The sequence below is a fragment of the Filicampus tigris genome, chromosome 8 (assembly GCF_054856515.1).
Source record: "Filicampus tigris isolate MCC_2025a chromosome 8, RoL_Ftig_1.0, whole genome shotgun sequence".
Taxonomy (NCBI): Eukaryota; Metazoa; Chordata; class Actinopteri; order Syngnathiformes; family Syngnathidae; genus Filicampus; species Filicampus tigris.
In genome coordinates this window covers 18,281,442-18,297,650 of record NC_141224.1, presented here as the reverse complement: position 1 = coordinate 18,297,650, position 16,209 = coordinate 18,281,442, and the positions used below count along the sequence as shown (strand labels likewise).

The 16,209-nt window shown below is 40.8% G+C and overlaps 1 protein-coding gene across 1 annotated transcript; it reads right to left on the bottom strand.

Annotated features, from left to right (window-relative positions):
• Positions 1-680: 680 nt before the first annotated feature.
• On the bottom strand, positions 681-15,854 carry wdr26a (WD repeat domain 26a). Its single transcript, XM_086037497.1, has 14 exons — positions 15,177-15,854; positions 14,049-14,148; positions 13,883-13,939; positions 13,059-13,195; positions 11,300-11,397; positions 9,915-10,071; positions 8,836-8,974; positions 8,621-8,761; positions 8,115-8,234; positions 5,549-5,694; positions 5,004-5,082; positions 4,769-4,898; positions 4,422-4,616; positions 681-2,767 (listed from the first exon to the last, which is right to left on the bottom strand). Exons 1-14 carry the CDS (start codon positions 15,470-15,472, stop codon positions 2,745-2,747), a joined length of 1,818 nt encoding a protein of 605 aa, XP_085893623.1. The 5' UTR covers positions 15,473-15,854; the 3' UTR covers positions 681-2,744.
• Between the last annotated feature and the right edge of the window lie 355 nt (positions 15,855-16,209).

Here is a 16,209-nt window from a genome sequence, read left to right as displayed (position 1 = left end):
CTCTGGCAAAGAGGATAAAAAAGAGGAGTATGTATTTTGTTGTTTGCTTCAAACCCTGTCATTGGGTTAAGACAGTGGATCCTTTGTACATGCATTTAAAAATCTATTATCAGAAATGAAATATTCAGAGCATGTGTTTTGTCGATATTTAATTCAGCATTTTTGGCATACATCTAGTTAGGAAGTGTGTGGTCCTATGAATCCCCCCCAAGAAGCACTGATGAAAAATTGTGGCCGCCTCCAGCATTTAAGTTGCTTATCCCTGATTTAGATGGATGCAGTTCTGGTGGGGCACTGATGAAATAAGTGGATCATCACCCATTTGCAGTTTAAAGTGGAAGTCAACCCAAACATATATTTTTTTCAAGAATATGTTCCCAGCAGGCCCACTAGTTGGTTCAGTCGACAGAAGACAAAATGGCCACCAGAAATGGCTAAAAATGAGTGCATTTTGCTGCTTAACTTAGTTTCCACAAAGGCAAAATTAATCAGAATGCCGTGTTTCAACTAGAGGGCCTGCTAGGAACATGTTCTTGAAAAAAAAATATGTTTGGGTTCACATCTGCTTTATAGCAATTTCCTATCAGTTTTGTAAGCGTCTGACATTTGTCAAGATTCATCATAGACATGTTTGGACCGCACCCTATGAAATCTTTTAGCTTCTAAAACTGGGCAAGGGATTTTAAAACCCTGACTCTTTATTTAAAATTTGTATACAGAACAATACAGAACAGTACAATCACTTTTGTAATAACACGCATCTGGCAGAAACTACCTGCAAGCAAAGGAAGTTCCTACTTTTGTCATCTTACAGCAAGAGAAGCCCGAACCACAGAATCAAAACAAATGATAACAGAAGCAGATACTTGAACACCACAGCGATGACTGACTGAAGTGTGTGTGTGTGTGTGTGTGTTAAGAGATGATTATGTCAGAAAAAGTGTTCTCAGACTCGAGGCGAGTGCAGCGTGTTGTCTTCTAGGGCTGGACAGTTTTTCTTTTTATTAAGCAATTTGTAAAAGCTGTTTAGAAATGACACACTATTATGGGTGAAAATGAAATGAAACTTGTGCATTGTACATACCAAATTGCTGATTTGGTTTGGATTTAGTTTTCAGTGCACGATGTAAATATTATAAGACAGTCTTGTGAGTATCTCATGGAAAAGGCGCTCTGAAACATTTTTGACATGGAAAAAAAAAAAACGCCAAATAAAAATGCAGGAACCCTGTGGCATATTTTGTATCCCGTATTTGAACGCAACCTCATCAAACATGCCATAACACAAATACACAGCACATAGAACATCAGAAACCAGATTGTTCACTTGAATCTATAAAAGGAAACACTTTGTACAAGTTTATGAGTGTGTATTTCTTTTTTTTTTTTTTTTTACAGTGTGGGAGGTGAGTGGTTCATTGTAAAACAATAGTACCTCAGTAGCGATGCGTACAGACGTAAATGGCCGGTCACGTGATATGGAATATACGCTCACTATCAACACATAACCTGCAGACCTGAATCCCAATACCCTTTGGGCAACTGGTGCATTAAGTGACATTCCTGACCACACACAAATTCTGAATATAAACCCATCCCACTGCCAGCAATATTCACTAACTAAAAGTACTGGCATTGAAAATAGCTTACAACAGCTGCATGACAAAGTTTAAAACCACCAATGATCAGCTGTTTCGGGAGATTATTGCGGCTCTATTTTAAATCAGCATGTAATATTTGTGAATATTCTTGGATGAATTAGAACTTTTATTGTTGTTTTCTATAAGAGACGAGATGGGAAAAAATTAAACTTTAAAGACACAGACACGGTCATGTTTTGACATCCTAGTGAATATTTTTACCTTTGGGTAAACAAAAGATTTTTTTTTTTTAAAAAGCAGGGAGTCTGAATTTAAATGTTTACCTCCATTTGTAACGAGAAAATCTGTGAAGAATAAAACTTGTTGCAACTAAACGAAACTACAAGTTGCAACTAAACGAAACTATACTAAAACAAGTGGACTGCAGTCTGCAAGGAGAGATGGCAACAGGCTACAATCAAACAAGATTCGGGTATAAGAGCAACTAGTGAAGCCAGAGGAAATAAAAGACATCAACAACAAAGGCATGAAGGAATCTACACTGCCACTCCCAATGAATTGTTGCCACAAGTTAGCTACTCAATCGTCTTACGAGATGGTGGACATACTGTTGAGCGTAAGTGGACCATCAAACACGTCATTTTGTGCAATCTTGTGCAACATGCTCATGAAATACTCTTCTGTCTATGCACGTCGGCAACAAAGTGGAAGGAAAACAAAACCATAAAATCTCTTCTGTACTTTAAAAAAGACAACATAGCGTAGGAGATAATTAATTACATCCATTGTGTTCCTGCAGGTAAAATTTCAAGATGTTGAGGTGAAGAGAGAAAGCAAACAACACACACACCTTCTACCAGGAGCTGTTCTGTCACTTAAACAATAAATTATGTCTCTGATAATAAATAAGTGGGGGCGTGGGGGGTGGATCCAGTCAGGAGAAGGTGTGTTGACGTATAACGGACTTCCAAGTGTGGTCTCAAGAAGTCGAAGGGACCTCCTGACACACAGCAACCGCTGCTTCGGTCTCCGGGATGCAGCTGTCCGCTCAGCAAAACTCTCCTTGCTCCATCCAGTCAAGTGTCACCAGAGTCATTTAGTGCTCGTCGCGTTCACGGCGACAACGGCAGCGGTCGCAGATCATCAGCTGTCCATGCTGCAACAATCTGACAGGACGACAGCGCGCGTTCACCTCAAATACAGCAGACGGACTCAAGTATCAGGACACACTTCATCATCATCAATCATTCATCAATCGGGAAACAAGCCTAGCTTCTCTTTTGTCGAACCATCTTCCTGATTCACTCCAGTGAACGTCAAATTTCCCTTTTTGACAATGCCTCTAGCCAGGGATTACTGAGGCATGCTTTTAAACATCACAACTATTGCTATGGATACACTTTTGGTTGTTGGGTGTGCTGTTGTCTTATACGGTTGTCTAAAATGTTCTAAATAGAGCACATAGCTCCACCAAGGCCAAGCTGTTACGCAACTGGAAGGAATTGTGGACAAACAACTGTCTCTATCTTCCCTTTAACCCATTAAAGACAGGAGCGCATAACCGCGTTGTTACCACTAGAGTCGGGAGCGCTGTTGCGTCTTTCTACCCCTAAAGCCGGGAGAGCGTATACGTAATTTTCTATTTATTATTTAATTCTCGGTCTCTTAACCAATGAAATGCATCAGAATATGCACGTGACGGTGTCGTAAGCCCGCAGAGGATGTTCCGGACGTCTTTGGAGTGATAATGGCGGACCCCGCAGTCGCGGGAGCTCTTAAATGAGTAACCGCAGTGATATAGACGACGCGATTGTGGACTTTGAACCAGTAGAACCAATCGAATGTGATATATGGTTAAGGTGGAATTAAACCCAAACATATTTTTTTCAAGAATATGTTCTATGCAAGCTTACTAGTTGCAACAAGGCATTCTGATAAATATTGCGTTTGTGGAATAAGAGTTAATCCACCCGTTTTTAGCCATCTCTGGGGGCGGCCATTTTGTCACTTCTGTCGACTGAAAATGACATCACAACTTGCTAAGGGGTCAGATAACGACCAATCACGGCTGACCTGTTTTCTGAAGCTGAGCCATGATTGGTCGTCATCTGAGCCCTGTGCAAGTTGTGATGTCATTTTCAGTCGACAGAAGTGACAAAATGGTCGCCTCCTGAGATGGCTAAAAAGGGGTGGATTAACTCTTATTCCACAAACGAAATATTAATCAGAATGCCTAGTGGGCCTGCACAGAACCTATTTTTGAAAAAAATATGTTCCGGTTGATTTCCTCTTTAAGATATATGTTTGTAGACAATGACAATATCGACGTCTTTGTAACAGAATAGAGGATTGTAGTTACCACTTGATTTTTTAAAAATTAAAAATAGTGCTTCTCATGCACTGACAGTTTATTTTTACCTCTTTGATTGAAATAGTAAAGGTTAACAAACACGGGTCTGTGTGCAAGCCGCATGTCTAAGCTTTCAAATTCTTTTGGAATTATGTTTCTGTCTGCTACAGGGGCTGGGATATGAATTATTTTGTAGGTGTTGAATTTCTAGGAAAACGTCAGGTTTTCAAGGGTAATGCCAAACACGAACTTCGGTTTTGGGGACCTGTTGAGCTTTAGGTCTTAATGGGTTAATTAGCAGGGTACCACCTGGTACAAGGGAAGCCACATAAGACATTACAAATAGATGGCCGGTGTCATTATTTATTCTTGATGTGCCATGGTGGAAAAAAAACAAACAAAAAAAAACACCTTTATCCAGATTTGTGCAACTTTGGCCTGGTAGCTAAGGCTAGAGTTGACTTTCTTACCGTTAAGACCCTCTGCGTCCTGGACATCCAAAAAGGGAGCGGGTCCCCAGATTCGGATGGTTCCGTCATCGGAGGCGCTCGCCAGTAGACCGGGCAGGACGGGGTTCCAGCTCACGCAGTTGACCGTGCGCGTGTGTCCAGTCAGCTCTGCGATGGGCAATTCGCTGCGCCGGTGCCAGATGTAAACTTTGTGGTCTGTGGTACGGGTACAAGGTACAGCTCTTGTCAGTTGGCACCAGATGGTCGTTAGATAATGGTGGACAGCAATGCTAACACGAGTTCTTGAACATCCTGATGGTGTAACGCAAAAGACAGTGACCAAATGTTTTTCAATAAAAGACATTTGCCTTCACTGCCGCTCGCAATGAAGTCTTCGTTGTGGCCTCCAAAGCAGGAGTGGATGGTGTAGAAGCCCTGCGTCACCCCTTGGTACTTCCTCACCAGCACCCGATCCTGCAGGTCCCAGAGGTGCACTCCCTGCCAACACAGTCAAGATAGCATTAAACTGTTAGCGTTGAGCTCAAGAGGGAGCCGGTAGCTTGAGCGTCACCATTTTATGGCGTTAAGTGAACAGCCACTGACCTGGGTAGCAACATTGAGCAGAGCTAATCTTCCATTCTTGGAGACTGTGAAGGACATGATGGGATGGTCCTCCTGGACTCTGCAAGAAAACAGCAGCCACAATTTGAATTTGGAACAGAATTACTGCTTCAATTTATTTCTGTCAAGAGAGAAAAAGTCTCTTATTCTGCTAGTAGTAGATATCATTTTATTTTTTATTGCTAGAAGTTAACCATTTAGTGCGTGTCCCTTTTTGTCCCTCTGTTGATAATATTTACCTGTATATATGTATTTTAAACATTTTTGGGCACAATATAGGAAGTCTCTGTTTCAATCCGGTTACTTACTGGTACTCGAATAGTAGTATTCTCAGGCCATGAGCATGCTACTTTATGTTTTCAAAAACAAATACAAACATCAGCATTTTCATCCATTCAAATCAATGAACTGTAAACCGTCATTATATACACACACAAAAAGGATTGTATATGACATGATGCCAAAGAAGTGGAAAAAGTCCAGAAGAATGCACCGTTGTGGGTCATACTCCTTTGCTACTGACTTACATGTTTCTGTCTGTCAGGTCCTCAAAGTTGTAGCCACGAATGCGCTGGTGGGTGTCAGAAGCAAGGACTGTGCGTCCATCTCCCAAACACCACAAGCACTGCACACGAATGCCTTCCCATGAGTCCAGCAGATTCCCATCCAAGTCCTGGATGAAATTTAAAAAATTAAAAAATGATAAAACAGAACACACATCAGATCCTAACGAGCCACCATAATAACATTTCGCAATTTGACACTCAATGTAACTGGAGTAACTAGAATAATTTAATTTGACAAGAATATGAAGCAGAAATTTCCACCATCTGACTTGACCTCTGTCTCATAAAATGATTTTCCTAATTCTTTCCGCAAGACCACTCACTCTATCGATCACGCTCTCAAATGATCATTTTAGCTAATACAGTATTTAGGGCAAATTCGGAACTATATCTCATGAGATGGTGCAGAATCCCCAATCCTTTCACTTTAACTGGTTGGGACAGATGGCCGACACGCGCAGTTCGTTATTCTCAAAACTATTTTCTTCTTGAGTCACATGGGTTGCCTATACCAGTGATTCTTAACTGCTGGGTTAGGACCGACCCAGAAGTGGGCTGTGAATTCATTACAGACAGGGAGTAAAAAAAAGTCTTTAGTTATGACTGCCCCGAGATGCAACTCACTGCTTTTCATTGAAATTGTTTTATCTTCATGTTTAAAAAAATACAAATACTGTATTTAGTATGATTTGTACTGTAATGCTGTGCTAGTGTACATTTAAAATATGATATGCACATTTGAATAGCATTTTTTATTTATTTTTATTTTTTTTACCAATTCTCTATTAAACATTTTCATAGTTCACATCCATCAATTGACCATCAACGGACCATCCATACGTCTGCCAATTACAGTTGTGTCCACAATAACCCACCATACCTTAATTTTACAGCTATGAATATTTAGCCTTTCAACCATTATAAAAGAACATAAAATAATACCGGTAATTAAAAACTCCCTCGAACAAGAACATCGGGGTGCACCTCAATGCCATCAAATGACAACAATAACAACACAAATGTACATAAGTGAAAACAGAAGGGATGAATACAATTTAGAGGTTGAAGTGAACCCCTAAATTTTCTTCACAATTATATGTTCTATGCGCTCCCACTAGTCTAAATACGGCACTCTGATTGCAATTGCGTTTGTGGAATATGAGTTAAGAAGCAAAATCCCCTAGTTTTCAACCATCTCAGGCGGCCATTTTGCCTCTTGTTGTCCATTGAAAATGACATCACAGTGGCCAATCGTGACTCACCTGTTTTCTGAAGCTGAATCATGATTGGTCGTTGCCTGAGCCCTGAGCAAGTGTGATGTCATTTTCAGTCGACAGTAAATGACAAAATGGCCACCCCGTGAGATGGACAAAAATGGGTGGATTTTGCTGCTTAATTCGTACAGGAAGTCCTCGATTTACGAACGAATTCCGTTCCTAGGCTGGCGACCCGAATTTCCGCGTATGTTGGATTTCACTGTTAAAGTTGATATTTATGTCAAACTACTTTGACATTGATTGACAGACTGCCCACCCAATGAGATTCATGAAAAAATATACTTTTACATTTTTAGTAAATGATGAAATTGTTTGTGTTTTTTTTTTTATTTTATTGAAAATTAATAATGGCATAATTGTGGTTGTCTAGGGAAGATCTGAACTTCATATTATTCGGTTTGTCATTTTATTTGAATATACAATGTGTCGGGACAGGAGGATTGTGCGAGAGTGAGAGAGATATCTTCTGGCACATCCTGATTTTTCCAGGCCCACCCATTAGCCACGTTCTGGCTCCGCCCGTGGTATGCGGGTGTTTGGCGTGCAACCCACCGGAAATACAAAAGCAGAGGTAAACAAGCTCAGAGACAGCACAAAAGCGCACTTTTGGAGTGAGGAGGAAACCGGCTGCTTCATTCCTGTGGTGAGTGACAGGAATATCAAGTGTTTTATTGACAGTAGAAAGTAACAAGCAGAAATGACCATTTGAATCACGATGCCCGTGCGTCGCCGTTATTCAAATGCCGGCGCAACTCTGTCCGCTCGTTCATTTAAACTGATTATTCCGAATGTTTCGTTTCATGTACGTCGTAACTCGAGGACTTCCTGTATTCCACAAACATAATATCTATCAGAATCAGGTTTAGACTAATGAGGCTGCATAGAACATATTGGAAAGACATTTTTGGGGTTGACTTCCACTTCAAGGATACTTTGAGTGACTACTGTGCCCCTTGAGGGAGCAGATCTAGTTTGAGCAACCGGTCTTGAAAACAAACCAATTACATAGGGGAGATTATGACTGAGATCTATACAAACATGACAACAATTTGGGATTTTTGTTGTTGTTTTTGCTTTGTTTTTTTAATATGTGTTAGTATGAACTATCAGGACAGCTTTATTAGCAAAACTGTCAGCTTGACCGACACTGGCCAACCTGAGTGATGAACTGTTTATCACTGCTCAGCAGTGCAGTTGTATTGTTTGTGTAAGCTGTAAATGTGTATTTGTGAGTGTGTTGCGAAACTCACACATTGGTAGAACTGGCCTCTCTGCCCACCAGTGATGAAACGTTTGCCATCTGGATTCCACGCCACGCTGGTGAGACTATCTTCATGAGATTGACTCATCTTTGTTCGTAACTCCCCCGTCTAAACAACCAGAGAGGGAACACGCTGCACTGAATTCAAGTTGCTTCAGGGGAGGTTGATGTCATGTGACCCACCTACAGTATCTCAGAAACGTGAGTGAACCCTCACATTTTTGTAAATAACACACGCACACACACGTGGACAAAATTGTTGGCACCCCCGTTAATGCAAGAAAAACCCACAGCGGTCACGGAAACAACTTGTGACTGAATCTGGCAAAACTAATAATAAACCATTTAATGAAAATTCGGCGGCTGCTGCCCTTCGTGGGCAACTCAGTCTCTAAATCGGAGTTGGAGCTGTAGTAATGTATCATACTTAACACGTCTGGCAAGCACGGCTGGTCACATGCTGATGTATTTGCAAATGACCTGAGATGAATTTACCTGTACATTCCACAGCCACAGCTCAGAGCAATCGTCAGGACCACATGCTATCAGATAGGAATCATCAGGGCTCCATGCCAAGTAAGAAACTCCATACGCGTGACCCTCCAGAGTCTTCATTAACTTCACCTGCCTTGTTTCCTGTAATTGGAAAAAAAAATCATCTGTAATTGATGACAGGGTAGCATGATGAAAAGAAGTTCACAATACATTACCGTGTCAACGTGCCATATAATGACTGTTGTGTCTTTAGACCCGGTTGCCAGTTTTGTGCCATCATTGGAGAACTTGCAGAACCAGACTTCATTGCAGTGTTCAGTAAGAATTTGCTGAGTGTAGCAGGGGAACTGTTTCCTAAAAACAGTGACATTCATTTCATTTTGAATTAAAGTCAGAACAATTTTAGAATTTCTAAAAAGGTGTGAGTCTGGCCACTGGACCACATTATACACTTACATTCATCAGAAAGGGCCACCCCCATATGTTCTACATGCCTCCACTAGTTCAAACACAGCTTTCTGATTAATATCGCGTTTGAAGAATATGAGTTAAGCAGCAAAATCGAGGGGTTTTTATCCATCTGAGGGGGCGGCCATTTTGTCACTTGCTGTCAACTAAAAATGACACCACAGTTGCTCAGGGATCAGGTAACGACCAATCACGGCTCACCTGTTTTCTGAATCTGAGCCATGCTATTGTAATATTTAATTATTGTAAATAATATTAATATATAATATTGTAAAGAAAATTTTGGGGTTGACTTCCTTCTTAAAACAGGTAACAATAATATTAATATTATTACTATTGCTAATCATAAATGTGGTATGATTCTATAATTATGGAGTGTTTTGATGAAAGATGACACTACTGGCTCTGGCTAATTAAAAGTAATAAAGTCCTTTTTCAGCTATGAGATTTGTACTCTCCTTTTTTTCCCCTTCACATCATACAAAAACGTCACTTCCAAACACACTCCAGACGGTTTTATGGTTTTATGACGAGTTTGCCATGAAAGCAAGAAAAAGAAATGAAAAATTGTATCGCTGTCAAAATATTCTAAGAGTGGGAATAAAGAGTAAAAAAGTTTGTTTTGATCAAGAGTAGACTAAGGGCTGGCCTCGACCTGAGCCTTCCATTAGTAAGGTTGATAAAACAATTATGACTTTGCCTATCCATCTTCTTTCTACATTTTGTCTGCCTCCTCAACAACACAATACCAAAAACATCTATATCAATACTTTTGAATAAAAAGGAGATCAGGAAGACGTTCTATAAGTCTATAAGTGTGGGTTACCGGCTGCAGCCATGGTCGAGCAGCAAGGAGACAGAGTCCAGTCCACTGTCCATCTTAGTGTTGTGGTAGAGGCAGCGCTCCCGCTGTAGTTCCACCGCCTGTTTTAGCAGAGTCTGCAGTCTGCGAGGAGGCAGCATCACTGACGGCGGCAGGTAGGCTGCACACGCAAAGAAAGATCACACTGCATGGTAAATATTAACAGCTTTTGGTAAAACAACTGACCATATACAATTATTTACTTCTGCCAGGCAACAATCACACAAGGCGAGGGGTTAAAATGAAATTGATTAAACATCAATTACATTGATTTTCCAGAAAACTTTGTGGAGGGCAAAGGAAGACCCAATTCAGCTTTGGTGCCTGTCCAGTTAGGAGTGATCATATCACGGGAGAGTTTATTTTGGGAATGACAGTTCGAGTACAGTGAACCCACAGACAGACACTTAACACATTTAAGGTCAGCTCATTTGCATTTGCCAGTCTAGTCACAATGAATATTATTTGTACTACACTGTATAGTGACTCTCACTGATGACGAAGTAGTGAAATGACAAAAAAAACAGGGGAATAAGAATAAATCTGCTTAACAATGTGTTACCTTTAAGGAAAATACAACTAAAGAGAGTCAGACATGAAATTATGATGACAAATTGAAATAATAGTTTGCGTTCTAGGAAAAATGATAGCACTGATGTCAAAAGTAGGTTGAAGGAGTTTCAAACTGCCTTAAGCGATACATCACATTTAATCACTGTGAAAATAAAAATGTTGGCTTAAAGTGGAAGTCAACCTCAAATTTTTTTTTCAAGAATATGTTCTATGCAAGCCGACTAGTTGAAACAGGACATTCTGATAAGTATTGCGTTTGTGGAATAAGTGTTAATCCACTCATTTTTAACCAGCTCTGGGGCGGCCATTTTGTCTTCTGTCGACTGAAAATGTCATCACAACTGCTCACAACGACCAATCACGGCTCAGATTCAGAAAACAGGTCAGCCGTGATTAGTCGTTATGAGCAGTTGTGATGTCATTTTCAGTCAACAGAAGACAAAGAGATGGCTAAAAACGAGTGCATTTTGCTGCTTAACTTATATTCCACAAACACAAAATTAATCAGAATGCCGGGCCTGCTGGGTTTGGGTTGATTTCCCTTTAAATGCATTAAAAAGATAATCATTTTCCATTAAATGGTGAACAAATCTCATCAATTGCACCATCCAACTCAATAACCTAAACAAAATGTTGATTACACCAGAAACAAATGCTCAAATGTAGAAAAGCAGCTGCGGGATTTCAGTAAAGGCACGATAAGCACAAGGATCAGTCACTGTAGAATGTACAATACGCCGTGTACAGTTGGTGTACATGAGTCAGACTGCACTCACTCTGGAGTTTGTCCAGCAGCTTTGTTCGGGATACGGTGCCTTTGCCTTCCCAGTCCGCTTTGGCTCGCAGGTCCTCTGCATGACTGCACATCAGGTACCTTCAAACCACACAATCAACTTTCTTATCTACTGTTGAAACGACAGTGAGTTGATATGACTGTTGCGAAAAATTCAGTCAGACTTCGCTGCCTTCGGAGATATATATGCCAAAGGCTGCTGTACAATGTCAGCGTCAGACTTCACTTCATCCTGCCATGCAGGAGTTAGGATTCATAAATTCAAAAGTTCAAACTAAAGTATGTACTTGGGTTTTTTTCAGTCAATGCTTTAAAAACAGCTACATAGTTTCGAAAAATCAAGTTTTGCTTGTTTACTAATGAAGAAATGTTTTATATTCAAATCACGCTACTGGTTTTTATTCTCTTTACTTCCCTTCCTTGGGGCATTGCAAAGATCGCTAAACATTGGCAAGAATGCTTGAGAATTCTTCAGTTGATGCTCAGTAAACAGTACACAAGTTCACTTAAATGTTACAAAGGACTACTTTGTCTCCAAATTCATTTAAAAAATGTGCAGTAAACAAAAAGTTATTTAAATAGATATATGGCACCATCTTTCCATCAGTTTTTTTTTTTCTTTTTTTCTTTTTTTTTTACTTGGTCGGTGATCGGCTCCAAAAATCCTGATCATGTAAAGCCTAATATTGAGTTACAGTATACTGTTTATAGGACTACAGTAAACGTACGGAATCATCAGATTCAAAAAGAATACATACATTGTTTTGGTCAATTGCTGTTTGCTGCATCCCCAAATACATTATTATGAACTAAATGCTAAATGAGAGGCATTCATTTTGTCGGCTGAAATTCAGTCCATTACCTAGCATCAGTTTACGGGCGGATCTGTCACATTAAATATGGCAGACACGCTGACAGACCGTAACGAGACAACCCACAAAATATGGCATTTATGAATACGCAGTCGCAGTTTTCAACAGTATAGGCGGTCACTTTATTGTTTTGTCAATTAAATGCATAAGTGACGTGAAGGGTAGTTCATGTTTGAAAAGCTATCGGTGAGCTAAATTAGGACATTAGCGTAGCTTACCTGCATCCAGAGGTTTCATACTGACGGATGAGGTTAGATGTCTTAAATGTTGTGCTTTTTATCTTTAAATTGCATTTTGCCATTGTCTTATACCCAGATTTGATCTAAAATATAATCCCTGAATCCAAATGAAATCATTTCAGGATCTCCTTCCATGATACCTGTTTCATGAGGTGGCTTCTGCACTCCCGAGTCAGAGCGTAATGCCCAGTTGCCAGGTTTGCGGCATGCATGACTCAAAAAACAACAACTTCTCTTTTAAAAACAAAATACACTCTTGAAAATTCTGATTTTCAAATGCAAACAGGATGACTTGTCATATTAGCATTTGCAGAAATATATTTGGCCAAAGCGTTACATATATATGACACCTTTTCTATTTTAAGAGTTCATAGGAATAAGTAGATTCAAAACATTTACAGTATATTGATGGTGTGTTTTTCCCCAATTTTGTGGCACACAGGGCCCTTAGCACCTGCCTATGTTGCCTAATAGACGAACGAACTAGTCATTAGCCTTAAATTCAGAAAAGAAAAAAAAATTATACTCTTCGACTCAAAACCTGGGATTAGTAAATAATAAGAGAAAGGCAATGCGAAATATACTTTTTGAAAGTTATTGTATTATTGATGCGAAGGATTGGTGTACTGACCCGCTCAAAATGTGGATGCGCTCCGTGTTGTACTTGAGAGGAGTGAGTTCGGCTCTGAGAACCTGCAGAGCCTCCAAGACTTTACCATCCTCGAGATACTCCAAATACTTTTGCTGCAGCAGGAGGAACTTCATGCGCTGCACAGTTCGACGTTAGGATAACAAAGACAAAAAAGGCAACGTGACTCCCACATGATTTGTATTGCACATTACACAGTATAACCAAGCAATTTGTCGATGATCATCACAGACGACGAAACCCTCCATACTAAGTTCTACAATATAAAACATTTGTGGCAAGAACGTTGATACAGCTCAAAGCAGAGACATGTGGAGAAAATAGTTTCCATAGGGTATGGTGTCAAAATCATAATTATAACAGGGTGTGACCCAGCATGGTGATCTGAGCAAACCATGGTAAGTTGCGTGATTATTGATGTCCCAAGAAAAACTATTGTTAAGGGCCATGATGATTGCTTTTTACCCAGAGAAAGCCCACACATGCACAGAGACAAAAAGCAAACATCTGACAGTGAGGCAGACATACAAACCGCATGCCTGTAACATGTCAAGCTTAAACGTTACAAATAAATACGTGCTACTTTGTGGTTCAAAGTCTGCAGTTGAGCAAGCTGAAGTAATACAGTGCATTGTGTAATATAATTAATGGCTTCATGGTGCGCAGACAGACAATTGCACTTATCTGATTGACCTCTACTGGAGTTCAAACACACATACTCAATCTGATGTCATGTGCTTCGTTCATGAATATTCATAACAACAAAAGTTAGTGATAGGGTGTGCTAATAGTCTGGGGACACTCACCACTATAGCAGTGGGTGAATGCATCAGTGCCTTCAGCTCGTTTAGGTCGCTCTCCGCCTAAAGTAGAAAGGTTAAGCAAACTCATGTATTTATTTCAAATGACAAATAAAAGCATATACACTTTAGCTGCACTCATACAGCAGCAAAGTAAATAACTTGGTTCAACCTTGTCCCACTCTCCTTCCATGACATGATTGCGAAACTTTGTGGCTGAGGGATGCTCCAGCCTGCAGCCAGATTCTTGCATGAGGAGGTCTACCGTCTGACTGCAAACAATATACGACACAGAGTAGAAAATCAATTCACATCATTGACCTGGGAGTACATCCCCTCTCATAACATGTGACTGTGTTTGGGGGAGCCACTACACATAGGCAACAAGAGTGAGGAGAGCGATGCTTCTTTGTGTTGTTTTCTGTTTGTTTTCTTTCCAGCTATCAATCGGCTTACCTATTGAAATGTAATGTTTGGTGTTTTGTCTCCCTTGAATGCAATTTAGCTCATGTACATCTTTTCCACATTCAAACTACGGCGCAGGTTTATTATATGTATTATCTACATAAATGCAAATACTGAATAGAGAACTACTGAATCGGTTCTCTTTGGCCATCATGTGTATGGAATCGTGAGAATGAACACACATGCTGCAACAAACAAAAACAACACTTATTTCAATTTGTGTTGTTGATATTCCTGAAATGTTTTTCTCTTGTATGCTCTTAATGTAGATAAAGTTCATTTTCAAATTTGTTTGTATTTAGGGTCTATGAAGGTGTATCGATTTTATAAACCCTATCTGGGTTTTATGATCCCAACTGCCCAATTTCTTCCTGTGTTTTGGTTATGTTATTAATATTGATATTGTTTTGTTGTCTATGTGGAAATGATCGACTTTTAAAGATGCGTTATACTAACTGATGTGATGATACTGTACAGTACGTCTGTCCTTCAGAAGTCAAGGCAGTCAGTAATCAAGCCCATCAAGCAAGTGATCATGGTCGTGGGCCAAAAGGAACAACAGGCTTCAACAGCGTGGTCCATGTCCCGACTTAATGTCACACGAAGCTATTCATTGCAGACGCGTTTGCAAAAATGTATTCTGATGGCGCACTAGTATATGTTCGCAATTCACGGCGCTGTCATCCGCTAACTGACGTTAGTTGCGCTTTGTCGTCATAGAAGACAGACCTGACAGAATTTTCTCCGCAAAATAGTTTGAAAAATGTACATGTCATCACGAGTGTGTCCCGTATTGATGCTAGGCACAAAGTAAAGTCCACTCCAGTTCACTTACTTGAGACCCAAATCGTGTAAATGTTGCCCGATGAGCCTGATGACGTCTTCCTCAGACTGAGACAAGCGCTTCTTTTTCTTGACGCCACAGTTGATGTCGCCCGAGCTGTTGTTGTTGTTGTTGGACGCGGGCTGGGCTGACACTCCGTTGTTGTTACTCACTGGGTTTCCATTGTTGGTGGCTGACCCAAGTCCATTGGAGTGAGCTGCCCCAGCGGCGGACGACTCGCCGTTCTGGGTACCGTTTCGGCAGGACACTTCAGTGTCTCGGTCCGGCGCTGCCCCGTTAGCCTGCATGTTAGCACACTTGGCGATATAAACCCCAAAAAGGACGACAGATGCGGTGGGACAATGCGGGGGTAACGAAACCACCGGCAAAGCCGCCGACAGGCCCACTGACCCAGATGCAGCCCCAAACTGTCTTGCTCCCCTGCGGCCGAGTCTGCTGCTTGATTCGCGGCGGTTGCTGCGACAAAAATAAAGACGAACAATTCGACTCGGAGGACGAAGAGACGAAGGCGACAATTATTCCTAACGCCACATTTTGCGGGATTTCGCAGAATTTGGCGCTGTCATATAGCGCTTCGGTCGCGTTGAAGTTACTGGTTATTAAAGCTTGTTATTGTTGCTCCCAGACAGCTGCAGCCCTGTTATGGACTTACGCAGTGACGTCAGCGGAAATTCCTTCATGTCTTTTTGTACGTGCGGCGTCACCGCTAGGGGCGCACACGTGCCCGATCCCTCCACTTCTATTTGTCATCCGCAACACCACCAACTACAGCATCAACCTGGGCGCATGTGCAACTAGAGGACAGTTCAAGGGGAGACACAACCATCGAAAAACAGACCATAAGTGAAGCAGTAGCAGGCCACCACTGCTGATTTTGGGTTGAGTTTCAAATAATTGACTACTACTACTACTATGGAAGCCATATTTGTTCAGCCTCATGGTTCATGTACTCATGACTCCAGTTCTAAAGGCTTTATACACTGGCTCCCAATCGGCTGTAGAATACATTTTTAAATTCTGCTAT